The sequence below is a fragment of the Labrus bergylta genome, chromosome 19 (assembly GCF_963930695.1).
Source record: "Labrus bergylta chromosome 19, fLabBer1.1, whole genome shotgun sequence".
Classification (NCBI taxonomy): Eukaryota; Metazoa; Chordata; class Actinopteri; order Labriformes; family Labridae; genus Labrus; species Labrus bergylta.
In genome coordinates this window covers 22326749-22347354 of record NC_089213.1, presented here as the reverse complement: position 1 = coordinate 22347354, position 20606 = coordinate 22326749, and the positions used below count along the sequence as shown (strand labels likewise).

Here is a 20606-nt window from a genome sequence, read left to right as displayed (position 1 = left end):
TTTAGAGACGTCTGCCCGGCTTCGGTTTGCAGCAGCAGACTGATCTAACCCAAAACCCCACAGGGAGACGAGGGAAGTACTCCATCAACATCCTGCTGCCTTACTGTGAGCTGGAAATGTATGAGTTTCAAACTGGAATGAAATGATTAGGACAAGACAGTGCTGTAACCACGGCGATGATTAGCTGAGATGTGATGTGATGTGATGAGGTGATTAGCTGGGATGTGTGGTCAGAAATCTAGGGGTTTTCAAATACCTATTCTGATAAGGTGCTTTTTACTTATATATTTATCTTTAAATGACTTCTAATCTCTAACTTTCTCTAACTTCTAACACTGTTTAAGAGCTACCACCAAGATCCTGACAGATGTCATGACAGCCTTAATTTCGATAGAAGGTAATGACTAAATAGTTTTAACCAAATGTAACGGTGTCATTTTTGACTCAAAGTTACATTTCATTAGAATATAAAATTCAATGACATTTTGTGTTTGAATAGAGGGAGTAAAGTAGTGAATAAAGTCACTTTCCAGTAACCTCATAGCGCGTTGTTTCACTCTAATATTGTTTTGGCCCGTGTGAGTATCATTTATACCATTACATCTCTGTGACATATAATGTGCTGTTTCAAGAGCTTGCAAGGCGAAGTTTTAAATATATTTTGTTGTTGTGCTGCAGGGAAAAATCACATCTTGCTAGCTGCTCTTTAAGGTTTTTATTACAAAGCACTAGTGCTAATGTTAGCACGCTAACTTGCTAACAATCTCAAAGCAGACATACAGATGCTGGAAGAGGTAGGATGTTTGTCAGTACACTATCTAGTTATGCTTACACTCATGCATGCTTACAGTAACTAAATACTAAATAATGATGTGGTAGCATTAGGGTTACCAACCGGACCAACAGACAGCACTAGCCCTTAAGTTATGCCGCAAGCTTGGCTAAAAATAAGTGCAAATTAGGCCGAAGTTGTAATCAAAATAGAGCTAAACTATAACTGAACCTATAACTGAAGTGACAAGTCCACCAATTCTTCTAAAACAGTGAAAAAAAACTCTAGCTGTCACTCAAAGTATTTTCTCCAAGAAACCACAATCTAACAACAAAATTTGCAGTCCAAAGCTTTGGCTTCTTGAAAATCACGTATTACCTAAGTGGCAGCCAGGCGAAAAACAAAACACCTCTGGTGAGCCTCATCAAAGGGAAGTATTGCTGCCTGCCTGACGCGAGAGCTGAAATATTGATGCCTCACGCTCTTTATGGCTCTCATTAGGGAGAAGAGGGAGAAAATGGGCCACTCTGGCTCCTGCCGTCTTGACAGCTTTTCCTGGGGTGTTTGTGTATCTTTATGTCTGCATCATCTCCTGATAACACGTTCATGATAGGAGTCTCAGACACTGTGTATGAGGACTGGTTTCCATTTGGTGGATGGGGAACATACTCAGAGTAAAAAGTTAAAGTGGTGTGTTGTGGGGATGTTTTTTGTTTTAGAGGATGGGTAATATAGTCTGGAGATGTTATCATGACTTGTCTTGGCACAGATACACACACAAACACCAACCCCCTTTAAAATGAACCACCCACACCCCCTCTGACTGGGACCCAGCCCCGTCTGTCTGTCTGTCTGTGGTATGTGGTTTATGTGGCGGGGCCTCAGCAGCTGAGCAGAGCCAACTATTAAATACCCTCCAACCACAACAGTTAGTCCCAGCTCTGTGATTGGTACCGATCTGTTTCAGAGCCAAACACTGACAGCTTTAGAACACGTTTGTTTACAGCCAAATAAGGAGAAACATGAGTGATGAACTCCATTTTTGACTGTTGATGAAGTTGAGCTTAAGTCTAAAGAAACACAAATGTTTCCAAATTAACTTTTACACTGATCAGGTCAAGAAATACAAGAATATTGTGCTCATGTTAATGAGCAGACAAGTTCAAAGTGATTTGGAAGAAATGATGTGGCTCTGTAACAGAATCAGGCCTTCACTAACCAGGGCTGATGAATAGCCATCATTCTTCATATGCAATCAGTAATCATATCATTATCAGCTAATTAAGCTGTTTTCAACCCCAATTACAATCGCCTCTTTCTGCCTTCTCGGAGATGTCCTCTTGAAGGTCAGCCAAGCCGCCCTCCAGAGGACGGCCGCGAGCATATTGCTCTGCCTTGGGCACTTTTAACCCCCCAAAAAAAGAAGAATGTGAAAAAAAGGCAAAACAAAGAAATGGCAGAATTTCAAATACTAGCAGATGGATAAAATGTGTAAAAAAAACACAAAAAAAACATTTTTAACACTGCGACAAATCATGGGTCTATTTATAACATTTCCATAACTGTCCTTAGTTAAATTAGGCTTTCTTTCTCAAACAATTGCATCAGTTTCTTAAAACCAATTATAAGAAAATTACACCAGTGTTCTCATTTAACGAGCCATTTCATCACAAAAAACGAAATACCTTATTTCATATTCATACCGTTAAAAAAAAGCATCTGGACCCTCGTAATTAAGAGCAGGCAGCTGTTAAGAGATATTACATTTAAATATATTCCAAATTGAGTCCTCTAATGGACAGTCTCAGTATTAATTACAGCTCAGTGGATGACAAAACCTGCACGGCTCAGACAGCCAGTGAGGGATTAAGGGAGAATCTTTATTGGAGAATCAATTATGCCCTGGGTGGGGATAACATTGTGTTTACATCTATTAAGGCTAAAATATCTGTTTCAGTGCCTGTTTGTTTTTTTTAAGTCCCTTGTAAACTAATCCTCCACTAATATGAAATAATAACACATGTTTTTGTGTTTTGTGTGCTGTCAGAGGTATAATTTCTGCTTTTTTTTTATCAGGAATTACTGAGAGTTTTAAAGGATTGCGTCTGTATCCGATTTATATCTGACTTTAAACTCTGGGATTTTAAATATGAGCGGAGAATCTTAAGGATATGGCAGGAATCCTCTTAAGACATGGCCATTATCCTGGATTGTAGGATAATGACACACACACACACACACACACACACACACACACACACGTGCACACATACTGGCTTCTTTACAAACACACACACATACACACACACACACACTTTCTGCCAGGGGGTTGAATGATTATAAGCAGATTAAAACAGGCGGGCCACATCAAACAGCATCAAACACACAAGACCCTCTCTGGGGAAGTGTGTCTGTTTGTGTGTGTGTGTGTGTGTGTGTGTGTGTGTGTGTGTGTGTGTGTGTGTGTGTGTGTGTGTGTGTGTGTGTGTGTGTGTGTGTGTGTGTGTGTGTGTGTGTGTGTGTTGGTGGCATCACTACCATTCAAGGGAAGATGGGAAAGCAAAAAGGCCCTATATTGGAATAATCATATGCTAAGTAGTCACACTCATTCTGGATTGACTTTGGCACACATTTAACACACTATCTCTCTCTGGGGAGGAAGGGGAGGGGCCTGGCAGCCGCTCACCTCACCATCCCGTACAGGACATGTTAGGGGTTGTGTTGTGCCACCTGCTCCCTCCACGTGTGCCAATTACTGTTCGGACATCTGCAGGCAGCCGGCAGCACGAACACGAACAAAAGAGCGGGCTGATGTGAGTCACAAACACATACACGAGAAACACACACACATACTAAGAAGCTGCTGATTGATGATTGTTAAGTCATCCCTCACGGCAGCTGTCCGGCACAAAAAGACACACACACACACACACTGACTGTAGCTAACAGCTGCTGAATTTATATCTGTAAAGATTCTCTATCATCCTATATTGAGCGTTTCCAGGACACTAACTTACACCCTGTTTATCTGCATTGATTAGTTTTCATATCAGTACTGCACACCGGAGTTCATTGTTTGATATTTCCTGCTTATTGTTCCACCGAGGCTGGAGGTTTAATCTCTGAATCAACTCATGTAGAAGACCAGAGAGGAGGAACACATTTTGTATTATAGAGTTGATCCTGCTTTAATAAGTTTTCAGGTTCATCACCATGTGATAATATGAAATCACAACACTTCAGTCCCAGAAAAGAATGTAACATAATGCATCAGTGTTTTCCCACCAATGTTATATATTTCTTTTTAAATCACATTCGTTGGAGGAGGGGCACTCTGTAACGCCATGTATCCAAACGGGTGTCTGGAATCGATTAAACGATTTTTATTGAATCATTATCATAACAAGTTATTCCTATTTTTCTCCTGATCACACGAGCACCTGGTCACCTGCTTTCAATATAAATAACATAATTTCCTGAAATCCCCAAAACCTGTATAACAACTCAAACTATCTCTGTATAGGCATGGCAAAGAGCCTGTAAAGTGAAAGGGATTATTATGTATGTTGACTTATTTCTAATAATTTACAGTCGAGCAAACACCCCTTTGTCCTTTCATGTACCGATTACAAAATCAATCCTTGTGGTATTTATAAAACTAAGAAATGTCAATAGTAGATAGTTTATGGCCTTAATTTTGGTAAACTGGCAAGTGAATGATGACTTCAAGAAGGGAAGGAAGTAAGGCATGTAGTCATGGCAGCTAAAAATAAATAAAAAATTATATTCACAAACAATCATAAAACGCAGTCCAAAAGAATTCACACTAACTTACGGTGAACTTGGTTCATTTGAATTGTGGACTATGAACATGAACTAGTTCATATTAATGTGTGTGAACCAAACTTTAAGCGATCTCTTTTTAAACTTGAACTTGCATAACGATAACCACAATATATACTGGACACGACATTTCCAAGCTGATAAATCTACTCATTGTTGCAAGACAAGCAGAGACATTCTATTTAAATGGCCTCCACTGACATCCCAACACTAACACATGCTTTTAGTATTTGAGTTAAAGGCTAATTACCAACCTGAGCTCAAAGCATCAGTTCACAATAGAGGCAATCTCTCATTCAAGGGTGGGGCAGCTCTGTGTGTGTGTGTGTGTGTGTGTGTGTGTGTGTGTGTGTGTGAGATTTAATGTCCTGGCCTTGAGGCTTTTGTGGTTGGCTGATTCTCTTAGCTGGATGCTCAACAGCTGATCTCACTCAGCAGCTATCTGCTGATACAGAGGTTTGGAAGATGGTCCTGCCCCATTTGTGTGAGTCTGTTGTGTGTGTGTGTGTGTGTGTGTGTGTGTGTGTGTGTGTGTGTGTGTGTGTGTGTGTGTGTGCCTGTAAAGCTAATAGCTGTTATGGGGCAGGGCGGGTGGCACAAAGAGCTGCTAGTTGACTTGGCACTGGCAAAAGTTTTATTTATGAACTATTAGTCCTTATCTTTGAATGACTGTAACACACATGTACACTTTAAATAAAACATGAATCCTAAAACTATTGCAAAAAGGAAAAATAAGGTTGACATTAAAGACAAGAACTTTCATCGAACTTTTTTTCATGGCGGTTGGATCGGTCATTTTGATGCATTCAAGGGAGTCAGGAAATGTAAACACTGATTGGCTTTTAACAGCGCCAAGCAGATTTGTCGCTCAAGTTCAAATTTTTGATCTACAATAAACTGATAGCTGGACTTGCATGCAGATATGTGTTAATAGAGGTAAATAAAATGTATTCAGAGAAACACTGATGGGAGTCAGGATGTGTTCTCTATATGGACTGTTTTTCCTGCATACACCAAAGCCTGTTGTCACATGATTGGTCAATACTACTTACACTACAAACAGAAACCAGAACATAAATTCCAGGCCAGCACCTGAAGGTCCTACATGTTTATGTAGAACCTGTGAATAGAGGTTTAATTCAACAGATATATCAGGAAGAAACAAAATCAAGACTTCAGATTTGATTCGTGTTGAGCCAATAACCTGCAAACAGTAAGACATCCATTGGAAAGACAAGGTATTTTTAGATGCAAAGAGCACACAGAGTGCTACATTTAACTTACTTTTTAGCTACGCTTCGACTTTTCAGGCTTTTTACCTGCCTGAAAAGATAAATCAGTCACTCCTTCAAATATTTACAAGAGCATTCAAGTCTATTTTTACGCGGGGCTGAAAGAACAGAAGCAGCTCGTGTTGGATGTTGAGTAAAAAAGGCGTTGAGCGCGTGCTTGTTTTAACTGCATCCTGTACAACATCACACGACAGAATAAACTTTGAATCTGCTTGTGTTTCTTTTTTCTTTGTAACCAAGTTAAATCAGAGTGCGCAGGCAGAGACATGTGAGTTTCTAAGACAACCTCGCCTATTTTCAGCTGACTCTCATCAGACGTTCTTTTCTTTTTTTGTTCCCTCCATCTCTCCTCACTTTTTTCATCTTTAAAGGACCCTGCCAGTTGCTGATGAGTCCTGAAAAACTGGCCCGACCTAGATTCACTGTTTCCTTAAACCCTCCAGACGAGATCCACAGACTGTGTCACTGTGTAGTGTGTCTTATTGTTCTAAGACGTCTGAAGGTGAGTTTTTTTATTTCCTCTCAGGAAGTATGTGGACATAAAGGGTTAACGTCCCCCTATGCCTCCTCTGAGCTCCTTCAAGGGACTTCAAAAGGCTCCACGTTGGGGTTACTATGGTTACCTTTGTAGCCGCGCTGTTGTTTGGGTGCGTGTGTTCTGATTGCCTGCTGTCACGTTTGATTTGATGCACAGCACGAGGGCTACAAAAGTCACTCAGCTGTGGCCTTGCAGGGGATTAATGTTCCCAACCGGCAACAAAAGAGGACAGAGGAAAAAAGTTTCTCTACCTGGCATCAAAACCGCTGGAAACATCCCTAACACATCAACACGGGAACCATGGGCGAGCAGGAACACCACCCTGCATGGCAACAAAAATCGTCCCTGAAGCCAATTTGGCAAAATTAGTAGGGCGAGGAGTAACACTGAAACTTTATCCAAAAACTCAACACAAAACCACAGCAGGAAGTCAGAGGAAGAAAAAATATTAACCTTTGCTTGTCAGTTTTCAGACTTTAAAGTTACAGTTTGAGATATTGGAAAATAAACTGGTTTCCTTTCTTGAGTAGGAAGATTTACATCACAAGAAACTATAGCTAGCAGTTAGCTTAACTGGAAGCGCAGAAAACAGAGGGTCAAGAGCTCAAGAGGCTCTATCCAAACACAAATCACAGCATCTCTAGCTCAAAGCTCACATTTAAACATTTTATTAAGTTAGTCGAGGTACAAACCTTAGAGGTGCTAGTAGGCTACTTTTTAATGTCTGCCTAGAAGACAGAGTTAGCTAATAGCCTGGTGTGCTACTAAGTCGCTCTGTCACTGCACTTCAAATTAACATTCATTTTTACACTTCAGGTTTTAGAGAAATAAGATGTAACAGTTCAGCGTTGTTCTGTCAAAGTTTAGAAAATCACTGTTTCAGTCTTGTACAGTTATTCTTATCTAACACAGGCTGCTAGCCTCACTGTAGTTTCACATGTGACGGACAGATGTGAGAGTGGTATCAATCTTCTCTTTATACTCTTGGCAAAAGAAGCAAACAAGTCCATTCTTAAACTTTTGGTTTCAAAGAAACCCTGGAGGAATGTGGAGAGGGGATATATGTATAAGGAGGCATTGAGATGTGACTTTAATAGCACGCAATGGACAATTTCAAACTGCAGCAAACAAACTAGCCCAAAGAGTCAGAACAGATCTATAAATAAATTATTAAAATCCACATGGACAAGAAAGATAAGCTTTGGCTGATAACATATCCATCAGTCTTACCTTGCTCATGTGAAACTCCAGACGTCGCATGTACCTCTCAATGGTTTTGATTTGCTGCAGAAAGAAATACAGCACAATAAATTACCTGGAGATAACGCTCTGAACATGTCAATACTGCTGAATATAATGAGGCACAGCTTCCAAGTCTGAGCATGAGTGACATTAATGTTCAATTAAACGTTATAATTCAAGTAATTTCTTCTGTCCTCCAACTCATTTTGTATTATTCTTTAGCCTCTAACTCATCGCTTAAGCTGTTTTTACTTCTTCTCTCCCTTTCAGCTTCTTTTACATGATTTCCTCAACACACATCAAACTTTGAACGCTGGTTACAAGTGGACCCTCCCCTCCGTCAACTCACCTTGTCAAGATCGTACAGCACTCCCTAGAAAAGCACACACACACACACACACACACACACACACACACACACACACACACACACACACACACACACACACACACACACACACACACACACACACACACACACACACACACACACACACACACACACACACACACACACACACACACACACACACACACACACACACACACACACACACACACACACACACACACACACACACACACACACACACACACACACACACACACACACACACACACACACACACACACACACACACACACACAGTGTTAGTTCGGATGGAACGCACAGCTGAGGCTGCTTAAGTAAAGCTAAGCAGACTGTAGGTGTCTGGCATCAATAATACATCCTATTACACAAAACCTTCCAGAGGCAGCCTTGTCTCAGTATTTGTGTTTTATGTGTGAGTGATTGTGTGCACAGGAATATATTCAAATAGGGTTGCCATGTTTGAATCTGTGATGCTGAGATCTATAAAGTGATTACAGGGTCAACAACAAACATTTTGGCAGCTGACATAGAATTAAGCAACAGTAAACATACATAATGCAGCCTACAGGAAATTCATTTCAAGATTTGAGTAGCAATTCTCATTAAAAGACAACAGGAAAACTGCCTGTTTTACACAAGAAAGTGTAAATAATTGTTTCAAGATGTTGGTGAGGCAGGACTAAACTGTGTTTAAATGTATATTTGTGTGTTAGCTGATGGAAGGGGTCTCACCAGGCGAGAGTTCCTCTTCATGTCCTTCATCAGAGACATAAGTTTGTCCAGCTCTGTTTGATGAACTTCCAGATACTCACTACGGGACAAAACAAATTCAAAGAGATTAAACGTTGGAAATTTCTGTGAGGGAAATGAATACTTTATAATTATAATAGCACACTGCAAAAAAAACGTTGTATTAATTGACTGTGGAAGTACACATTAAGGAGGAGATTAGTTACATCTGGACTTAAACCATGTACTGCCTGGCAGAAAAAAAATAAAAATAAAAGGTCAGAAGGAGCAGTGCGTTCACACTTTAAGTATACATCAGTATGTGTGTGTTACTCACTCGAGGCCTTGTTTGAGTGCATTGTAAACCTCCTCCAGTCTTTTGGGCTGTGGGTCTCTGGAACTGCTGCCCCCCTTGTGTCCCGACAGGTGAGGCTTCTTTGGCTTGGACTGGGGCTTCTTCTGCACCGCAGAGTTCCCCATGAAGGAGTTACACCTGCACACGCATTATGAACACACAAGCACAACACATTCAGAAAAGGCAATGGAGGGTCTGTTGTGAGCGTGTACATTTGAATCAAAATGTGTACTACTTCCTGGAGTTCTAACTCAGTTAAACCTGAATAAACAAAGTGGATAACTATTTTAGATTCAGTGGGACTTCGACATCCAATTTTTGAGGCAAACTGCAAATAAATCCACAGATGCAGATCAGACTTTAAAACCCTGAATTCCCAGTAAAACACACACACATCTAATAGAAATGTTGAATGGGCAGCATCAGAGGACATTTATGTATTAATTTATACCACTGTGAGCAAGTCCTCGGGTCAGCCTCTGCATTAATTAATCTCATTTGTCAGGCTGAGTGGGCTTTGTCAGGTCAATTCACACAATGATAACTCAATCACACATGTAACCTGCATATCATTCAAACCAGCAGAAACCTGTCAAACTAAGCACACAGCACTCAAAAAAAGTAACCACACAACCTCCGCAGTTAACCTCTACATCGATCACATGGCTGTGCTGAATCACAAGTATGCACACATATATGTGAGCAAACAAGTGCGAGCATGTGATTCATATACTGCACCCTCAGTTTGACCCGTGTATGTTGACCATTTCTCTTCTGCTGGAGTGAACGTACAAACACAACTTGAGGCAAAATCTGACTCCCAGCAATCAATGACATTCAAGTGTTCCCCTAATTATTCTGTCCTGCAGTAAAGCAGCATCGGGGTGACGGATTTATGGGTGGAAGCCAACAAATATGCAGTATAATAATTAGGGTTCATTAGTTGACATGTTCGTATAAAACAAAGTGACACAGGCTTATTGAAATGGTGTCATGAGAAGAAAAGGGTAAAGCTGCAAAAAAAGATAAGTTTCAATACAAATAATCGGTTTATTTTTGGATTTAGTTAGTAATGGCTGGACTGTAGCACATCTAAACTTCCCAGGTCAGGTTATAATGTCTTGTTTTAAGAAGTATATAAAAACCTAGAATGATTAAAAAGGGAACATAATAAAAGTATTCCTTCTTTATTTGTAGAATAATATTACTTGATTAACATATTGATTAAAGCAGTGATTCTCAAAGTGGGGTCCCAGGACCCCCAGAGGTCCGCGGAATAACTTAGATACAATTGTAAAAGTGTGCTTTATCATTGAAAAAGCATATCTACAAACTGGGATCTCTTGCATCAATAATATAATCTATTTTACCCAATACTCCCGCCCACTTTAGTTTAGTGCCATTAGTTCAATTCTGATATGATCATGACATGTCTGTCACTTCATAGTCTGCAACTATGAAAAAAAAAAAAAGAAAATCAAAACAAAAAACTCCTCCGAGCCAACATTTTCTCAAAGTTTATAAAATGAATTACTTGGAAAGTATACATGTAGCCTAATTCTATCGTTGCAAAGTACTACATAGTACATTATTACATAGTATTAATATATGCTTATCAATGTTAAGATAATGAGGGGGTCCTTGGAAAAATGTCTCACCTGAAAGGGGTCCATGGTCTAAAAATCTTTGAGAACCCCTGGATTAAGGGACTCAATGTTTCATCTCTATATGTTCAAACCTGAGGGACATGATGAGCATTTCTCAATAGCCTGATATTTGAAGTCTAAACAGGCTACGACCTATGGTTACTTTACCATTGATTTATCAGTCAGTTTTATTTTAAACCACAAGTCCCAAAGTCCAAGAGTTAAAAATGTCCCTCATCATTCTTCATTCAAAAGGCAAACTCTTAAATTGATGGTTCAGTCTGACAAAGATGGCAAAATCCTGCTGTACATCTTCTACAATTCTACAATTCACTTAGCAGACTCTTTTATCCAAAGCGACGTACATCAGAGAGTGAGTACAACACAAGCAAGGATCTGGAAAAAAGGGAACAATGTCAGTAAGAGCAAACAATCAGCTTTGAGTCTGATTGGACACACAGGTGCTGACAGGAAGTGACCAGAGGCAAAGCACAACATTGAGGGCAGTTCTTGAGAGCTCTAATCAGTATAGAAACCATCTTATAAGTCATTGTTATCAAACAAAAACCATCGTCATTACCATCATCATCATCATCATCATCAATAATATGGAGACCATCATCATTAAGTTAGTAGGTATTCATGAAAGAATACCTACTAATTTAAAAAAAGGTTAGCAGATTACCAAAAGTGCTTATTGAGAATTCCATGATTGGTTTCAGCTCCACATCTTAGCCCAGTCTCTCCGTTCAACTAAAGAAAAGCCGCCCCCTCTTCTTCACAAATCAATCCATTTATAAGTCACACTCACTCCTCCCACTCATAAACATTTACAGATTAAGCTGACAAAAGTAATTTCCTCCGACTCAGTGAAATGATCCCGGAGTCATCACAGCGACGAGGGCGACAAACGATTCCAGTGCTCGACAAGTGGGAACGTGCCACGTCTTGCTGCGCGCCAGCACAAGTAAAACTAAAGCTGCTACACAAATGTAGGGCAGCGCTGAATGAGAGCGCAGCGTAGCCTTGGGGGTCACACAAGCAAGTAGTGTATTAGGGGTCTCTTGGCAGGAAAACACACACATATGCATAGATGCTAAAGCAGCATCGAGTTCTGATCTGCAAAGTGTGCAGTATGCGTAAATGCACACTGAACACACACATGGGTACACACACACACATGAAAGCCACGTTCACTAACACGAGCTGGAGCTCTGAAGCTTTCCACCGCGCTCATTATGAGAATGGTAACTTGTCAGTCGCTGTCAGTTGCCCACACATCCGAGTCATTCCAGCCAATTACCCTGTTCGCTGTCTGAGCGGGGAGAAAAGAGAGAGAACAGTGTTCTTAAAAAAAGAAAAAGAAAAAAAGAGTTTCTAAGAAGGGCCAGGGCTGATGATGACCAGCCGTCAAAAGAAGAAAGATCAAACATATTTCTGATGTTTCTGAGATTTGAGCCAGCTTTGTCTCATCGATAGAACTCTGATCTCTCAAGAAATTAATTGATTTAAAACATCTCTTAACTAACAAAAAAAAAAACACGACTGAGCTGAATGGTTATGCAACCCAGTGATGGTCACAGCTTAAGAACTACTTCCCTGATGAGGATCTAGAGACTGGCTGTGGCGCGATGAGTGTCATGAAGTTTTGCTCCAGATTACTGAAGCGGTTAATTCCCCTCCTTCTGTGCGAGTGATGCTGAATCTATGTCTGATATCAGAGCTGCAATTTAAAGCAGGCGAGCAAAGGAAGAAGGCCTTCTCTCTCTCTCTCTCTCTCTCTCTCTCACAAAAGTTACGCCTAACAACTGACAGGAAGTGCATTTGAAAAAAAGACTATATTAACAAGGCCAGTACCAAAAGTAAGCCCTGAGTGAAGCCAGCAAATTCTGAAATGTAATAAGCTGTTAGCATTAGACAGATCCTAGTGTCTATGAGGTCATGTGTTGTTTTAGAGGGTTAGTCTTTACTCTTTTGGCAAATGACAGAGGGTGCGCTTCTGGAGGAGGAAATCAGGGATAGAGAGAGAGAGAGAGAGAGAGAGAGAGAGAGAGAGAGAGAGAGAGAGAGAGAGAGAGAGAGAGAGAGAGAGAGAGAGAGAGAGAGAGAGAGAGAGAAGGAAGGAGAGAGGAATGACATGCAGGAAAGGAACTACAGGCTGGATTTGAATCAGGGCCGTACACTAAAGTAAAATAAAGATCATAATAATTCACCTTCAAATCAATACAGTCCCTAATGAAATGATGCATCCATAAAACTTGAACTAACTTCTTGACCCTGATAGTCATCTTGAAAATGAGTGCCAACATCTGACCATAGATTAACAGCTCTTGACATTTCTGCTTACCGAGAGCGTCTCTCTTGTAGCGTGCTGAAACCTGCAAAGGACTGACTCCGGATTATGCCATTGGGCCCTCCAGGGGAGTGGGTGCCGGCCGCCATGATCTCTGGGACGCGGGACGACACTCCTAGAGGAAGAAAAAAAAAAGACACATAAATATGTCATGTACAAATCTAGTGATAAAAGTCGAACACTGAAGAAGTCAGGATCAGGGTCCACAGAACATCATGGGTCGAACAAAAGCATCCTTTGAACCCAGTTAAAACCTGACCATGTCAACAGAGAGGTTAGCTGGAGTGCAGGGAGCCTTATGCAGTGTAGAATAATAATAATAATAATAATAATAATAACTTTATTTATATAGCAGCTTTTAAAAACACAGGTTTACAAAGTGCTTTGACAAACAGCAAAAACAAGAACAAACTAAACCAAACACAGAAGAACATAAACAACAGCAAGAACATAAAAAATGCAAAATACTAAAAATAATTAAATACAATTCAACAGAAAAGAACCCATAGTGCACGATACCCAACAGACATCTATAACCCGACCATCACAAGAACCATCATAAGAACCATCACAAGAACCATGATAAGAACCATCATAAGAACCATCATAAGAACCATCATAAGAACCATCATAAGATCCATCATAAGAACCATCATAAGAACCATCACAAGAACCATCATAAGAACCATCACAAGAACCATCATAAGAACCATCATAAGAACCATCATAAGATCCATCATAAGAACCATCATAAGAACCATCACAAGAACCATCACAAGAACCATCACAAGAACCATCATAAGAACCATCATAAGAACCATCACAAGAACCATCATAAGAACCATCATAAGAACCATCATAAGAACCATCATAAGAACCATCATAAGAACCCAACAACACGAGCTGAGACCAAGAGGACCAAACATTTAAAAAGATGTAAGAAAGTAAAAGAGCTCAAAGCAAATCAAAAGAGAACAGCAATAAGAAGGTAAGAGCAGTAAAAGAAATAGAAACAAGTGAATAAAGGATAAAAATATATATATATATTAATAAAATAGAACAAAGTATACTCTGTCTGTGAAGTTTGCATCACGATGTGGACGAGCAGCATTCAGAGCCAGCGCTAACACGTCTGGACTCCTCTGGCCTGCTGTCACCACTCAACTGTTACAGTCTCATGTTTTCCCTCCACAGGTAGCCATCACAAAAACATGAGTCCTGTCACTTTCCATTCAGTGCGCCGTTTACTCAGAGCATGTTTTTCACCTGAAGAGGCTTACTCTCTCTGAACGTGCAATTCATCAGACTGACAGCTGTTTGAAAGAAGCAGAAGAGGACCGAGCAGGAGCCTCAAACATACCAGAGAGGACCGGACCACAGAGCTGCTGCAGCTTTAAAAAGGCCATGTTTGTGATATAAAATAGGGCAAATAAACCCTAAAAGCAAAATAAACCCTAAGCCAATCAAAAACCAGTCCAGTGATGGCGGAGTTATCTAATCAGCTTCTCAAATAGTTCAAGTGTCTTTTATCGCCGTGTCTATATTTAGCAGCCTGTCAGATTTTGAACCTTTTTTTAAAGCAGGAGATGTGAAATGACTTTGGTGGGCGCTTTTTGGAATGAGCTGAAAATAGACACTTAAACATCACGTAAAGCTGTCAGATGATCATGTAGCGAGGATGAGGCGTCCACAGGGAAGACTGCATTGAGATGAATGAATGATGGTTTTAACTAGCAGATTTTTTTTTTTTAAGATCATGGAGGTAATGGCATCAGGGCGCCATTTAAACTAAACTTAGAAGCTCTGATTGTGATTACAAACATAGCAGTGATGCACCAATCCACTGCAGTATATTATACTGACTTATATTTGTATGGGGGAAAACAATGGGTCAAATAACTTGTAATCCTGTGTGGATCAACGATTAATGATTGGAATCCATTTCTAGCAAATTCCAGGTATTTCTAATTTCTCAAACATGATGTTTGCTGCTTGTACACAGAGAGTAATGAGCTCCTTTAATGTGCACACAAACCTGACCAAAATAGATAATCCTGATTTTTTAAATGCATATCTCCAGGTGATGAACACTTAGTTCAAAATTAACAATTTAAGACAATTTAAGACCTCCCATTGGAGATATTAACTGGGGGGGAATGAAAATTCAATTTGCCTGCAGCTGTTGCTAAATAATGTTTAATGATACAATACCATATGAAAATATATACTTTATGATTACCTAAAACAAATTGGCCTCAGACTTTAATGTAAGCAGTCTTAACAAAAGCATTGATTAAAAAAAAAGGATAATTGTGTCTAATAGTTTGAGTCACACCAGCACTCTCTCTTTCAAATCAAACATGTACCCATCAAATCCAAAGCCAACAGTTATATAACCTATATAGGTTGTATATTATGTTAACTGAGCAAAAAAGCAGAAGGAAATCAAAACAAGACAGAAACTTTAGCTTAACTGACTAACACTCTGAACTCAGCATAAATAGTCTGACGACTTTTAAAAACTGAGGTGAAGAAGTCCAAGTGTCTTCTCTGTCTCGTTAATCTGTATCACTTCACTGCTGAGCTGAAAGTAAAGTTTGGTGGACACAGAAATGCCTGGAGGAGGAGAGAGAGACAGATTTGTCAAAACAAATTAAACTCCACTAACAAGCAGAGGAATCAGCCTGTGAAGTATTCAGCTCTGCTTCTCTTTCTCACATAAACAGGACACAGCAATCCCAATGTCACCAGTTATACAACATTGCAGGTGAAAAGCAAAATATAGCATTTTTGTTTCTCTTTGCGCATTCCCCTCTGACTGTACATGCTCGATTTTTTTCCCCAGCTCTTTTCCATCCATATTTCTGCATTAAGAGGGGTGCCAACCTTTGTTTCAGGGGGCGAGGCCGAGCTCGTGTTGTCAAAACCTCGTCCACAAACAATGCTACATGAGATTAAGCTAGCAACCTGATACCTCGGCCTCTGCTCTGTGATGGACAGGGAGCCAAACAAAGACCTGACATGGGGCCCAAGGAAAGACTTCAGTGTTGTTTTGTGATGGGGGGGACAATAGGCCGGTGACACTGACACTGTTCAGGCTATTTATAGCAGCAAGCTCAATTTAACACCAAGGACTCTGATGGCAGTGACTCACTACATGAATCACTGATAGCGGATGGTTATAATTTGGTCTGGAACACCTTTCTGTTAGTCTGTCTGTTTGTTTGATTTGATGTTGCTAAAAAAATATCTTGTTTGGTTCTACAGAGTAATGATTTTGGATGTGAAAATATATGCAACTAAATCTTTGGATTTTGGATTGTAAGCCAACTACAGCTAGCACCATACCTGGCCATGTGAAGACAATCAGAGATGCTAATGCTACTCCGTCTTTACTGGACGAGTTAAAATTTTACTTAAAACCTTATTAAATTGCTAATCATCATCCTGTTTGCAAGGTGTCTTGATGTATCTGTGCCTTTTGTCTGCCTTGCCTACAAAGTTTTAAAAATGATTGAGACTTTGCTGGCAATTTCAAATTAAATCAAGGACAGCATTTCCAATGCAAATTCAAACTACTCCATCTCGCTGCCCTGCATTCACACAGAGAGAGAGAGAGAGAGAGAGAGAGAGAGAGAGAGAGAGAGAGAGAGAGTAAATCCATGACAGGAGTGAAATCTCAAAAGACGATTACAGTCATGACATGCGTTTGCAGCATAAAGTTAACAAAATCTCTCTTAACAGGCTCAGCTGATGTGATTCGGCCTATTTATAGTAACAGCCTTGACATGATATCCAAAAAAAAATGTCAGCAAAATTAAGTAAACAGACTTTGCTTATCACATGGAAATGTTGTCTTGTAAAGCTGGTGTCATGTGAAAGAGGCTAAGAGGACAGAATAAAAAGGAGTTAGTAAGGAAATGTGTGAAGGCTGTGGAGAGGATTTAATGCACAGTTATCAGACCTCTGATGACTGATTCTGAGCAAGCTAAACATACAATAAGTTTCATTTGAACATCAGGAGATTTCCAGGTGACATGCTCTTATCACCATGGAATAATGCTGAGATATTATCAGTAAGATTACATTATCCCCCTGTGCTGTATAAAGCAGGTGAAAGACATTTCAGCAGAGCAGCAACTCTCCCATAATGCTCCATTTTGCTCTCTGGACGCTCAACAACAGCTCAGCTTTCTGCCTCAGTATTTTGTCTCTCTCGCCCGTCTGACTCACTCTCTTAAAGAAGAGTGGTGGGTGGAAGATGACGCTACATTTTGTTATGTAATAATGCTCTAACTAACAGAACAGGCTGGACTCTGCACTTCAGCACTTCCTGACAATTTCCTGTAGACGTAAAAAAAAAAAAAAAAAAAAAGTGAATGATGATTATTAAAAAAGGGCAGGATGACTTTTCACAGAATTGAAAAAATATTGTGAGCGCAATGACATAAGACGTTCAAGCTTTTCAGTTTTAAGCCCCTTGCTCTGATCCTCCCAAGAGGTAAACGCAGGAAGTTAAATGTGAAATAGTAACACTGACAGAACTCAAAGCAGGAAAATAAGCTCTGCATTATTTACCTCGGAGAGAAACAGTGAGCTCACTAAAAAAGTCACAACAAGGAGGACTGTTTTGAATTCACTCAGTGTTATCATGGACTTGTCATAACCACTGCTGGATAAATGTGCCACTTTCTCAAAAGATAATCATCTAGTCTCTTCCTTTTCTTCAGTTGCAAAACAATTGTTGTCACACCAGCAGTTTGCTTCCTGCAGATTTGACCGGATGATGTTGAAATTTGAGCAAAATATTTCAGGTTTCAAAATATGTTTGTTATATAAACACCACACACATAAAAGACATGTGCAACAGTCACCTGTTAAAATGTTTCAAAATAAATGTCTGACAAAACTTCTGATTTTTGACAGTGTTGTTCTTTCCATCACTGTGTCTACAGGGAGACACGGGAGGCTTTTCTACGGTGCGCCTAAAGGGACAAAACAGCATGTGATTGATTGTGATTTAAAAAGATATATACGTTAATTTCAAACCATAATTAGTTGCGATTAACTAGTGTATTCTGACAGCCCTAATGACTTCACTCTGTTGTTGTCTTTTTGAAGTACACATTTTGGCAAGAGAACAATGCTGAACATACTCTCACATCCAGGCTTGTGGATTTTCCCAAAACCTTTCCCAGCCTCAGCAAGCCCCTTCAAAACACACTCATTTGAATCAGTGTTTCCATAGTACACACACGCACGCACGCACGCACACACACACACACACACACACACACACACACACACACACACACACACACACACACACACACACACACACACACACACACACACACACACACACACACACACACACACACACACACACACACACACACACACACACACACACACACACACACACACACACACACACACACACACACACACACACACACACACACACACACACACACACACACACACACACACACACACACACACACACACACGAGTTCAGCCACTGAATCATAAAAACCTTTCCTCTGCACGTCTTAGTGTCACCGTTGGTGTCGTGTAAAGACTCTTTCAGAAGGAGAACAACATTGCGCTCTGGTTCAGTGCCAGCAGTTCAGCGTGTTGAATTCAGCTGCCACTCAGTCCATTCACAGCTCCTTCTTCTCTGCAGCTCTCACACTGAACAGCCTTAAACGCCCTCAACGAGGTGTGTGACTGTGCTTCTCTGAGGAGTGTGTGTGTGTTAGACTGATCATGATGCTGAGCAGTAACTTGGGCACAGAGACACACACACACGCACGCACGCACGCACGCACGCACGCACGCACAGACACACACACACACACACACACACACACACACACACACACACACACACACACACACACACACACACACACACACACACACACACACACACACACACACACACACACACACACACACACACACACACACACACACACACACACACACACACACACACACACACACACACACACACACACACACACACACACACAGATTAGTAAAGGGGGAGCATAAGAAAGCAGGACACCTGATGTAATCTCATATTGCTTTTCTCTCACAAAAGCCCAAGTGCATTAATGCATTAGTCCCACCCTGCATTGTGTTTGTGTGTGTGTGTGTGTGTGTGTGTGTGTGTGAGTCCTGGGGGGTCTGAGCAGACACTTTAAGAAAATGAGGCATGAGAAAGCATCTTCATGTAGGAGAGGAAGGAAAGGAGGCGTCTGGGTACCATGGTGAGATAAAGCCATGCACCCCTGCACCAAATCAGACAAAACTGTCAATTACAAAATGTCACATATAACTGTCCTCAGAAATAGCATATGACCAGTTGGAAAGGGGGAGGGGGCAACAAATAATGTTAAAGATGTAGTCTGTGAATGTACATTGTGGATGGGCAAATGCGTACAGTAAATAAACACATGGCTGTTAAAGACGCAAGAAACAGCAGGTTGATTGATAGAATCTGCATGTCTTTGCAATTTTTGACAACGCTTATCTTGTGTGCTTTTCACAGGTTTGTACAATGAGAGAAGCTAGCAAGGCTCCTGGAAATGATGCTTCTGGCTGTTTTTTGTCAGTCAAATAAACCACAGAGACATTGGACCATCAGCCAAACAAACACATACATAAACTGTTTTTGTCCTTCTCTGAATCCTTCATCCATTTGTTCCTGAGGTGAGTCAGATGTTTGAAACATTTCTCCCACTCCCACAAAGGTCTCTTCCTATCTCGTCTTGAATGACAGAGTGACTCATTTTCTGTTTCCTTTTTAGTCTGTTTGTTTATTTACCTTAATGACTCCACTTCTTACTCTCATCCTTACTTTCTCTTGTCACTTATCTAACTCACTGACCTTTACAAACTCAGCTGATTTATTCAAGAGAGTTCTCAGTGGATCTTTGCAATAATAGGAACTTTTTATTCTAAGAAAAAGTCTGCAGCAGCAAACTAAGTCAGATACAGGGATGAGGAAACTAGGCCAGTTTGAATCAAAGTTTTCAGATCATTTGACAACACAAGCATACCAAACAGGCTGCAACTTGTAATATATATATATCTAATATTTTTAATAATCAATTGTTGGACACAAAATTTGCAGCCTCTTTGTAATAATAAACAAATCAACCATCCTCAGCTTCTCCTCTGCTGCAGGAAACACACTTATTGTTAATGAACAGACTTTCCTCTCCTGTTGAAACACATGGAGTCACGCCAAAACTCACCAAACAGCTGCACAGGTAAACACAAACAGAAACATACTCACATTTCACTCTGGAATAATCCTCTGAGGGTGTGTGTGTGTGCCCATTTTTCATGAGAGTGTCTGTGTGTTTTTATGTGTAAGAACCAGCGTCAGCCCGCTGTGCATGTTAACAACAGGAGCCTAATTCTTAATGCCTGTATAAATTAGCCTC

The 20606-nt window shown here is 40.3% G+C and overlaps 1 protein-coding gene across 5 annotated transcripts in view; it reads right to left on the bottom strand.

Annotated features, from left to right (window-relative positions):
- The window catches only part of ripor2 (RHO family interacting cell polarization regulator 2), a 71357-nt gene that overhangs the window by 14150 nt on the left and 36601 nt on the right, over positions 1 to 20606 (bottom strand). For all 5 annotated transcript variants that reach the window (XM_065948245.1, XM_065948244.1, XM_065948248.1 and 2 more), the window contains exons 2-6: positions 13138 to 13258; positions 9127 to 9282; positions 8793 to 8871; positions 8037 to 8060; positions 7676 to 7729 (exon numbers count right to left, since the gene is read on the bottom strand). In XM_065948245.1, coding sequence (XP_065804317.1) covers positions 7676 to 7729; positions 8037 to 8060; positions 8793 to 8871; positions 9127 to 9282; positions 13138 to 13258 — 434 coding nt within the window. The remainder of the gene's footprint in view (positions 1 to 7675; positions 7730 to 8036; positions 8061 to 8792; positions 8872 to 9126; positions 9283 to 13137; positions 13259 to 20606) is intronic.